General features: G+C 38.6%; 1 protein-coding gene across 2 annotated transcripts; it reads right to left on the reverse strand.

The window, feature by feature from the left end:
- Window positions 1–191: 191 nt before the first annotated feature.
- Window positions 192–8,638, reverse strand: LOC311252277 (overexpressed in colon carcinoma 1 protein homolog). 2 transcript variants are annotated; one of them, XM_084345293.1, is made up of 7 exons: window positions 8,594–8,638; window positions 5,787–5,863; window positions 4,624–4,648; window positions 4,352–4,387; window positions 4,121–4,197; window positions 2,921–2,993; window positions 192–2,343 (listed from the first exon to the last, which is right to left on the reverse strand). In XM_084345293.1, the coding sequence occupies exons 2-6, from the start codon at window positions 5,848–5,850 to the stop codon at window positions 2,938–2,940; spliced, it is 258 nt and encodes an 85-aa protein (XP_084201419.1). In that variant the 5' UTR covers window positions 5,851–5,863; window positions 8,594–8,638; the 3' UTR covers window positions 192–2,343; window positions 2,921–2,937. The 2 variants fall into 2 exon arrangements, with proteins under 2 accessions (XP_084201419.1, XP_084201418.1); XM_084345292.1 differs by lacking the exon at window positions 8,594–8,638 and having other exon boundaries at window positions 5,787–5,992.
- Window positions 8,639–12,010: the final 3,372 nt, after the last annotated feature.

A 12,010-nucleotide genomic window follows, 5' to 3' on the forward strand; every position in this document is an offset into this window, starting at 1 on the left:
TGACTTATTCTAGATGTTTGTTTTGTGATTTAACCCTCAAAAACTACAAATGAATTCCTCACACATGACCTTAATCTTCTCTGATCCCCAAATTATCAAAAACCTGATTTGTTCCTGGAGTTAATGTTACCTACATGTTTTTAAAATAGCCAAAATGTCACAAAGGTACCAGTTGATGTGAGAAAACTGATGAAACATAAAAGCAGCACTTGAGGGGAGGAAAAGATTTTACTTTCCCTCAAGCAATCTTTGAAAATACAGAAAACAAGAAACAGAGCTTTAAAAAAAAAAGACATGTACAGGCACCATAAATCCACCTGAGTGAGAATCGGCACATAAAGACAAAGAGCAGATCATTTAACAAGAAAACCTTTTGTGTTGACATGACTTTGACAAACTACACATTTACACAAATTAAACCAACTTGCATCAACATTAAGATCGCTTTTAAAGGTAAACGAGCAAAAATACATCATTGAGAAGACGGAGGAATCTAGTGTCATTAATTGTGCAGAAATGTCTTTTACCGCATCATGAAACTAGATTTTTTACATCCAGTGTTTTTCTTACAGTAACTTAAATGAAAAGTGTAGAGCAGCAGGTGAGGACTGTCACGAGAAGCCGGGATTATAAAAAAAGATGAAATGACGTTGAGATGTGGTGAATGTTTGCCTTCAGTCCACTTGGATGAGGCCACTATCATCATTGGGTCTGCCGCTTCTGGGTATAGCAAACAAATGCCTCTTACAAGCCCCAGGGACATAACATGGTAAACTGAAGGTGTAAAGGGGCTACAGGGTTTTAAGGGGTTCCCAAATAAACAAAGTCTTCTCGCTAGAACGATGAGGGCAGCAAAGAAAACAAAACAGGCCTAAACAGACCAGAGTTTCTCAGTGGGTCAGGGTGAGACCCTCCGTTGTGCCATTTCCCACCTCTCTTAAGCCTTTACAAACAGGGTGTTGTCACACCCTGATTGGCTGGGAGGGAAATGCCCCAAGCTGCTTCCACTCCTCAATCAGGAGTCAGTCTCCCCACCTGTGCACAGATGATCTGAATCCCCTGCAATTAGTCCAGAAGGGAAAATCAGCCCAAACAAAGAAAAATAGCAAGTCTCAAACAACTGGACTGCTGGAAAACATCATTTACAATTCTAATAACTCCCGACCAGCAGCAGTCTGCACAACCCCGGACCAGCGTAACATCTCTGCCTCCTCTTGTAGTGCTGTCACAAGTGTTCACTCTCTTCTCCGACAGCGGGTCGTGCTCACGTAGTCCCGACTCCAACTTCAAGAAGGGTCATTCCAGTCCAACTCACCCAAAATCCAGAACTTTTGCCACTTCACGTCATGGATTCCCTGACCCTAACTATTTAAATGAATACATGTTGTAAATGATCCTCGGGGTCCAAAGTTCATAACTTAAAAAGTATTTGGAGTACGGCTTTAGGATTTGACAAGGTGACATGAATTAAATAAACGTTTCAACATGATTTTTCAAGGAAATCCATGACATGAACAGGGAGGCCATAGATGATTTTATTCCCATATTTCATGTCTTTTTTGTGGTATCTGACATCCAGTATTATGACACTATCCTCTTGTTTTTGGGGACTTTAACTTTTAAGCATGTCTACAACATTTAGCAACCGCCTATGCAACAAATAGCTGTGGCATCACTGGTGGGTTCACCCTGAGCACAAAGTGTAAATGACAGTAGACTCTCCATCACAGCTGTCTTCTCTTTACCATGTTAAAGCCCCGAAGGAGAAGACGACTCCCTGACGTCACCTCACAGCAGGAGCCACTTACTGTTCGTGTCCTGGACGACCGTGAGTCTGCAGGTTTTTATTACAAACAAGTCCTGCTTAGCATTCACCAGTGTCAGACCTTGAATTATGACCTCAACAAGGAGAGCTTCAGCACAGCTTCACCCTCTCTGTCTGCCATTTTGTGCCGATCAGCTGACAGATGTTCACTGTAGCACCGTATTAAGCAGCTGCCAGGCCCGACTGAAGTGTGCCCAGTGGATTCTTCCAGCTTCTTCATGCCCTCATTGAAACACCTTCATCCCTTATTTATAAGGCTGAGTCAGGTCGACATCTGCTGCCATTAAAGCATTAAAGTCTGAAACCAGTTGGTCGACACATCAGGCTCCACAGTCAGGTAAACCAGGCGGAGCTGATCCTGTTTGAGTCCTTACGGGGAGACTGGCTCCTCTGGGTGCTGCTGTAGCTTCCTGATGACAACACTGAGGACCTGAGGAACATCTGGAGGCCTTCTTCTTCTTCTCCTTCTTCTTCTTACTCGATATAGTCCCTCCTGACATATGAGTCTGCTGTAGCACCTTAAATTCACAGAGACAGCGTTAATTATATAATAAATATAATAAAGTATCAAAAGTACAAGTAAAAGTACAAGTTAGATCTCATATTCAGCATTTTTCTCATAATCAGAATCTTTTTTTTAGTTGTTTATCTGATTGCCAATCAGTTAAATTAATTTAAAATACATTGATTTGGCTCTGATGCATCATGTTATCTGGAAAGTAACTAGTAACTTAGGTTATCCAATGAATGCAGTGAGTAAAAAGTACAATATTTGCCTCCAAAATGAAGTATAAGTTAGCAGAAAATGAAAATACTCAAGTAAAATACCTCAAAATTGTACTTTAATACAGTACTTGAGTAAATGTACTTAGTTACCTTCCATCGCTGTTCATAAACTCATAATGATTTAATGATTATTAATAACCTTTCTTACAATCAGGGACACTGCTGTGGTCCTTTAAATGCTGACGTGACACCACAGCTCTCATTAATGAACTGGAACTGGAGGAGGTCGTCTTACACACACACACATACGTGCACACACACACACACACACACACACACACACACACACACACAGAAACATGCACAGACCTGGCTCTTCATTAAAATTAGAGTCCGTTCCCCCACAGCGGCTTCCTGAGGGACAACGAGTTCCTGTCACTCTCTGTGGACGACAGTGTCATTAATTAACACACTCACACAGCAATTATTAAATTAACTGCACATATTACAAATATATAAAATACATGTACATTATGTACTTTCACACACACACACACACACACACACACACGTGAGATTCATAACGATAAAAAACAAAAACACAAACACGTTCAGTGATCGTCAGTGTTTTCTGTCTCCCATGCTCTCACCATGACCCTGGTGACTCAACAGGAAATTGAGGCTTTCTGTGTGTGTGTGTGTGTGTGTGTGTGTGTGTGTGTGTGTTTTTGTGTGTGTTTTTGTGTGTGTGTGTGTGATCAGAAATTGTATATGTTGTGGTATACTGTCACGTAAGCATGCTGCCTCACACAAACCACTGGAATGAAACACAAACACATTTATTGGCTAAAGAAACAATCTGACAGGAGTCTTGTGTTTCAGATTCAGACACAGATTTAAAGGATTTTATTCAGCTGACCCAAACGCAGCACTGAAGGCCACGTGGAAGCGTTCAACTCTGCTCTGGATATATTTGGATGTATAAAAGAAAATCCTGAAGGTCCTCTGTTTGAATGAAGTGTGTTTTATGATGATCTGTGAGGTAAAATTACTGTTTTTTAAAATTACCAATTTTGTCAATGGAGTCTGGTGTCTTTGAGGAGAGCGATAAGCGACTGATCTGCAGGATCTTATTCTTTAACAGAAAGGTTTATCTCTGTAATGTTGTCAGACGCTTAGGATAACAATCTGAGCCTGTCAGTGGCTAAAACAAGCACTTCTAATGGACATACATTTGACGGTTGGAGGATTATGTTGCAGTAATTGCCAACTGAAGCGATATACTCGACTGAATCTGAAACTTTTTGTGCCTTTTAGTCGTTTAGACATCAAAATACAATATACAAAAAATGGACCAGGTTTAAAAATATTGGAGTTACAGAAGCCTGGACCATTTTTATGTTTCGCTCTTTCTAAGTTTGACAAATTTGGGGACAATCTTCCTTAAAATCACCGACATGTGCGCCTTAAAAACAAATGAGGCAGTACAGAAGTTAGCGTTTTGACTTAATGAAGGATTTGTAAGCGTTGTTGTTGTTGTTGTTGTTGTTGTGTGTTTGTGTGTGTTACCTCTGAGTGATCCTATCTGTACTTGAGGAATGTTACTCAGGTCTGCAGGAAATCCCACATACACACCTCCATAGTTCCTACAAACACAAACACATGAAGGATTTCATTTCAGCTGACACACACACACACACAAACACACACACACACACACACACACGTTTATCACATTTATTCATTATGTGTGTGTGTTTATTTATTTATTTATATGGAAATGTAAACTCAATGACTCACTGCCATTTGTCGTCTTCGGGCACAGTGTCCTCTGATCTGTCCACACACACACACACACACACACACACACACACACACACACACACACACACATTAAAAACCCACTGTGTGTATTGAAGTCAGTCGCTCTACGTCAACAGAAAACTTCAGAGAAAGGTCAAACAACACTGACACGGTTCAACATCAGAGTGTGTGTGTGTGTGTGTGTGTGTGTGTGTGTGTGTGTGTGTGTGTGTGTGTGTGTGTGTGTTGAGCCTTTAAAAGTAACTCACGCCTTGGATGACGACTCAGCACGACCTGAGTACACAAACACACAGAGGGACGAGATGAATCGTTGACGAATGTTAAATTAACTTTCCTGCATTTATTAAAACGAACAATCTGCAACATGAACATTTAAAATATCTCCTCACGTTCATCTACCCCCGAGTACAGAGACACAACAGAGACACAACAGAGACACAACAGGAACCATTTTCAGAGTGTAGGTCGCTAGCTGGGTTTTTGTTGTTGTTTGTTTCCCATAGAGACAAAAGTAACATGAGACATTTGCTTTTATGGCAGCAAGAATCTGCTGAAATCTTTTGTTTCTTTTCTATTGAAGCACATTTCTGCCAGTTCATGCTGAAAAACCACACTTGAAAAAAACATTCCCACGGCCAATTAAAATTATGAGACAAAAAAATTATAATTATGAGTTAAAAAATCAGAATTATGAGATAGAAAGTAACAAATATGAGATAAAAGTCAAAATCATCAAATAAAAAGTCAGAATTATGATTAAAAAAATCGGAATTATGATATATTAGGTCAAAATATCAGATTAAAAATATAAATCATTAGATAAATGTCAAAATCATGAGATTAAAAATCTAAATTACGGGGTCAAAAAGTCGGAATTGTGAGACAAAACGTCACAAATATGAGATAAAAATCAGAATCACAACATAAAAAGTCAGAATTATGATTAAAAAATCTGAATTATGATATGTTGGGTCCAAATATAAAATTAATAATCTAAATTATAGATAAAAAAAATTAAGAAAATGAAATCATGAGATTAGAAACTGAAATTATGAAATGAATGTTGACTTTTCATCTCACAATCTATCTGATAACTTTCAGTGTGTATGTTGCGAGCTCAGAGGTTCCTGTTTCCCATGGAGATGGGGATTTAGAAAACAGTAACACGCGTCTGAAAGAGGAGAACGCCGCCTGAAACAGGCACCCAGTGACAGGTTGATACCTGCAGTCTGCATCCAGTGAGTCAAATCAAAAAGAAACATCCTGTCAAACAATAAATAATCCTGGTACAATGTAAGAACGCGAGGAAAACTTTACACCTGTTATATATTCTGCTGTCATCGTTTACACACAAGATGTCTCAGGTAAACAACTGTTTCATGCACACACACCCTCTCACAGTGTTCCTCACCTGCTGTGCTGCTGCTGCTGTTGTTGTTGTTGTTGTTGGCTGGTGAGGAATTTCCACATCCCATCTCTCATCTGACTCTACAAAACCTCAGAGGAAGAAAAAACCAATGAGAGCGAGAAGACGTGGAGTTTGAAATGAGGATGCATGAGAGCGTCTTTTCTCGCTGTATTTCCTTTTTTTCTCCTCCTTTTCTTCTCCACTCTGAGTTCAACTACCTCTCAGCGTGGAGGGAGGATTAAAATGACGCCAAGAAATGAAATGAGAGGAGGAGGAGGAGGAGGAAACTGCAAGAAGGAGAAGCAAAGTGTGTTCACCCCTGCTGTTGAGGGAGCAGAGCCTCATTACAGTGTGTGTGTGTGTCTCGTGCTCAGCAGATCAAAGTCAGCCAGAATCGATTTAATTGGTGCTTTTCTGCCCAAATCCAGCAGAAGTGCACTTGAGGTGCATGATGGGAGAGTGGAGGGGCAGAGGAAATGCTCTGGAGGGTTTTCAGTTTTTTATAAAGGAGCTTGTTTTCCAGTTATGTGTGCGTCAGTGTGTCAAGTGGCAACAAAATGGCAACCTTGGACCTGGATCTAAAAATGTTCATGAACTTCAAAAAAGACAGCAGAGAGGCTGTTACACAGAAGAGCCACAGGAAATAATTTAATGAGAAAAAAACTTATTTTCTATGGAAGCTGATGTCCACCAGGAAAAATAAATGAGTAATAACTAAACTGATGAAACAAATATCACCATGGTAATGAGTTAAAAAGTTCAAATATCAGATAAATGCTCAAATTATGGATTAAAAAGATCTTAATTATGAGATAGTATGAGGAGTTAAAAGGTCAAAATAATGAGTTTGAAAGTCAAAATTATGAGTTTGAAAGTCAAAATTATGAGATAAATAGTCAAAATTATGAGTTAAAATGTTGAAATTACAAGATAAAGTGTAAAAATTCTCGGTTAAAATGTCAAAATTATGATATAAAAAATGAAATTATGAGATAAAAAGTCAAAATTATGAGATAAAATTTTCAATTATGAGTTAAAAATGTTGAAATTATGAGATAAAAAGTCAATATTATGATTTCCAAAGTTGAAATTATGAGATAAAAATTTTAAGTAAAAAACAAATGAAACTCAGGTGAACCAGGAAAAAGACAAAGGGAGGAAGTGAAAAGCAAAACATGACATACGAGGAGAGAACTTCAAAATAAAACAGGAAACAACTAAACCAAAAACTCCAAACTGCGACACAATCGAGACAAAAGTGATCAGTAGAGTGAGAATCAGAGTCGCCACGTCTCAGAGAAACCAGCTTTTTGTTGTGTCTCCAGGAAACTTCACAAATCCTGCGAGAACATTAAATCCTGTGTGACTGAACCACAACAAAGACGGATATCAGGCAAAATGCAGTTATCTCAATGAAGCTGCAGGTTTGTGGGCGACATGAAAGTCGAGTGATTCTGTCTGCTGTTTGTGTGAGTTTTTAGTTTCGACATAACAGATCCACCTCTTCAGAACAATCACAGTCGGTGGGACTGACGCTGCCGTCCATCATCCACGAGCAGCAGGAAGTGGGAAACACATCATTATCGAGCTCTGTGCCAAAATAAATCACGCCTCCGGTAAAAAATGATTGCTCAGCTTCTCACAACTTTCAGTCGTTCGCATCGAGCCGGCTGACATTACAATCCTGCTGTGATGAATTATAAATAAAACACGCTGAAAATCAAAAACAAAAGCGTCAAAGTGAGCTTCAAACATCACATGGTTATCTGTGACGGGCCTGAATCTAAAAACAACAGGCTGGTTGTGCTTCCTTTATTTCTGCTGACTAACAACATAAATCCACAAAAGATGATTTGTTCTTCTGGGTGATTTTAGCCTCTTTGCAAGCAGAAGCTGAATTTAATCTTATAATTACTGATTGTTTGTCCACATTAGTCTTTAATTTAAATGCACAACATGTGGAGCTGCTGCAGCTGATCAGAGCCGGCTAGCTCCGGAGGAGAAAGTCAGGAGCTTCTGGAGGAACAACATACAGTTCGTACACAACTGAACAAATTATATAACAAAGTCTTTCATTTAGACATTTTAAAGCAGAATTTCATACGTGTCGTATCTGTAAGCGGACTTAAAGAAGCCTGTAATCATCAGATTGTCGTCTGGCTGATAATAACAATATTTTTTGTTTCCGCTCGATTGCAGAAAATGGAAAACCAGCGTCAGAGCAGGAAGGACGACGCTCTGTCCTCCATTATGTCTCAGAGGTACCTTTTATTTTTCAGCGTCCTCCTTCCTCTCTGCTCCTTTTGTGCTGAAACATGAAATGAGTCATGCCACCCACACACACACAGACACACACACACACACAAACACACACACACACACACACACACACACACACACACACACACACACACACTCAGGCCTTATAATAAGAGCCCTCTATTCTAAATTTAGCTCAGCTATGGGGTGAAGAAAAGTGACTTTCAGGACATAATCGATTGTCCTCAGCGTTTCCTGCAGAAAGTGAAAATGACTTCTGCCACACGCTGAGGGTTTTGTTCAATGTGCCGAGAGTTTTAAATGAGAGTCTACCTCCGCTGTTTGTTACGGAAGCCCTGAGGGACAGGTGAGAAATGTTTTTTTCTAAGTCTGATCTCTTATTTTCTCTCCCGTGTTTATGACTTGTGATCTGCTGGGGAAAAAACGTTTTGCCAGGCAGTGGCGGATTTAAGAAATTTGGGGCCCAAGGCAAAGGCAGGCATGGGGCCCTCTGAAATGAGAAGACAACACACAAAACAACAACAACACACCTCTCTTCCTGTCCCTTTTTCACGTTGTCTCTCTCCCTCACTCTGAAAACAAACACACACAAAACACAGTATAAGGCTCTGACCCAGTGGTGAAGTGTAAGTATATTTACTCAAGTGCTGACGTAGACATTTTAGGATTTCATGCAACTTTAATTTTGTCTGCTCCGCTGTATCTCAGAGGCAAATACTGCACTACTCCACTACTGTACATCATTTACGTTGCTGGTTACATAATTCAAACCCTTCCTGCCCAGTGAAAACCATGTACCCTCAAAATGATGATTTAATGCTAATATTTGTGATAAACTGAAAGAGTCTTCCTTTGTGGGGCGACTTCTTCAGCCAAAACTCTTTAAAAAATCGTCTTGGGCCGGCTGGAAAATACATCATGACAAGACTTCAGTGAAGTTAGTTTTAAGTTGGATATTCGACATTCGCAAGCCACTCCAACATTTCAAGTGCACCGTATTGCAAACTTTACCGTTAACACACGGAGAAGACGGCTACAGCGTGTACCGACTTCCTGTTTTCAAAGTAAAAATGTGGGATATTTAAAGCAGAGATACTGTTTTTAAAGCTATTGAGAAGCTATTGAGCTAAGATGCTAATATTTACATATAGCCTAAAAATTAATAAAAAATTATGATCAGATGTAAAATGTAAAAACAAGAGGCGTATCTCATGCAGCCAGTGTAGTTACATGATCCCACACTGATTTTGAGTCAATTCATCACATGACCTGGAAGCTATTGAGCTAAAATGCTAATATTTGCTAATAAATATTAATAAAAAATATTTCGAGATGTAAAACGTGAAAACAAGAGGCGTATCTCATGCAGCCAGTGTAGTTACATGATCCTGATATGATTTTGAGTCAATTGGTCACATGACCTGGAAGCTATTGAGCTAAAATGCTAATATTTACACGTAAAAATGAATAAAAATGAATAAAAAATATTTTGAGATGTAAAATGTAAAAACAAGAGGCGTATCTCATGCAGCCAGTGTAGGTACATGATCCCACACTGATTTTGAGTCAATTGATCACATGACCTGGAAGCTATTGAGCTAAAATGCTAATATTTGCTAAAAATGCTAATATTTGCTAATAAAAATTAATAAAAAATATTTTGAGATGTAAAACATAAAAACAAGAGGTGTATCTCATGCAGCCAGTGTAGTTACATGATCCCAACATTATTTTGAGTTAATTGATCACAAAACCTGGAAGCTATTGAGCTAAAATGCTAATATTTACACATAAAAATGAATAAAAATTATGAACAGACGTAAAATGTAAAAACAAGAGGTTTATCTCATGCAGCCAGTGGAATAACATGATGCAAGACTAGTAGGGCTCCAATGATTTTTTTATAACATAAACATGTCCCTTGTTTCTATTGGCATAAGACACATTTCCAGGTTTTGTCCATGGACAGACATGAGCCATGGAACCACTGGTCGCAGTCATCACATTGGATCTGTTTAATTGAAAACAAATGATATATTTCATTATTTTTTAATTTATTATTAATTGACACCTAAACATTATTATATTTTTTTCATGGCTATATAACAATTCAACATGTCTTTAACTGTTTTTCAATTACTCAGCCATTGTACAATGGCAGTTCCTGGTCCTGGTGGTTTGAAGGTGGCACACATAGCACAGCAATTTTGATCATCAAAGACTAAAAAAAAACAACATTTATTTAATTATATATACCTCCTATCTATCTTGTTTTTGATTTGTTTGCTTAATTAGCCTTTACCTGAGGCCTCCAGGATGTGAAGAGCCAGATCTCTCCTCTCCTCCGTTTCTTTTTTTAGATGTGCTGAAGTTCATGTCAGGGATGGCTGGGAAAGCCTTTATCAGGGCTTTTGCCATCTAAACAAGATCAAATGCAGGTACTTACAACAATAATGGGGGGCATATAATAAACTACATACACTCATGATCGCTATTTAAAAAAATGTTATCTCTAGTCACACTATAATTTGTACATTTGCAATTCATCTTTCCCAAGAAAAGTTCCTACCTCACATATCATGAAAACAAATTGTTTTGGACTTACCTTTACAACAACGACACCACAGCTGCTTCATCTTGTTGGAGTGAATGGGACATACTTGACATCCACCCATTCGTCTTTCCATGACATGCGCGCCTCATCATGAAGTACTCCCTAAATAAAGTTTATATTCATCATTCTCTTTAAATTCAGGTCCTAGGCAGCCGCCTATTTTTGCCTAATGGTAAGTCCGCCCCTGTTGCCAGGATGTGTTGCCGGTGAAAACGAACATGATAGAGGGCCTCTGGCAACAACAATCTTTGAGCTGTAGCTGTTTGAAGCTGTAGTTCCTCATTAACGACACAAAGAGGCAGTGTTGTCACATATTTATGTTTTTAACTGGCTGATACAGAAAGTAAGAGTACAGAAATATTAGATCTACTGAGAATTGTTCAATACTGTGATTTGCTTAAAGCAAACACAACATCCTGTTACACTCTGCAGCAGCACAACATTTCATTTGTTCTGCAAAAGTCAGTTTGTTTTCTGTGTTACCTGTCACAAACTCCCCACATAGGTAGGAAATCACACTGTTTTAAACATCATCTTATAAAATCTTATTATTGTTGTTACTTTTGGTGATATTGCTGTTACTAGAGACTTAACTTAATTACGAGTCCATGTCCATGGCTTTCCCACAAAATGTCAAGCAAATTTTAAGCAAACTTTTGAAGTTTCGCAATTTTAAAAAAAAAGTAAAAATGTGAATGAATTAGGCTTCATAAAGCGCTTTTTTGTCAGAGGACTATGCGGTGTCAGCTACGTGGCTACGTCACACATGGATCTAGAAGCAAACAGAGGCTAAAGGTTAACAAACCAGGAGACAAAATGGAGAGACACCACAAGCCAGCGTACAAACATTTTGGCACTTTTTTTTTTGTATCTGTGGCATTTTTTGGAGTGGCACTAACCACACTCCATACTGGTGGCATTGCTTGGCATGGCTCTATCCACACTCTGTACTACTGTTATTTCTTGGAGTGACACTATCCACACTCCATACTGTTGGCATTTCTATTTTATGTATTTTTTAATTATTATTTTATTTTTATTTTATTTTTTTTGGAGTGGTACTTTCCACACTTCATACTGCTGCAATTTCTTTTTTTTCTTTTTTTTGAGAGTGGCACTATCGACACTACATACTTGTGGCCTTTCTATTTTATTTTATTTTATTTAGTTATTTAGTTTTTGGAGTGGCACTGTCCACACTTCATACTGCTGCCAATTTTTTTTTTTTTTTTTTTTTTTTTTTGGGGTGGGGGGGTTTGGGCACTATCCACTCTCCATACAGTTTTCATTTCTTGGAGTAGCACTGTCTACACTCCATACTGTTTGCATTTCG

The sequence above is a fragment of the Pagrus pagrus genome (assembly GCF_965226575.1).
Source record: "Pagrus pagrus genome assembly, chromosome: 23".
NCBI classification, from domain to species: domain Eukaryota; kingdom Metazoa; phylum Chordata; class Actinopteri; order Spariformes; family Sparidae; genus Pagrus; species Pagrus pagrus.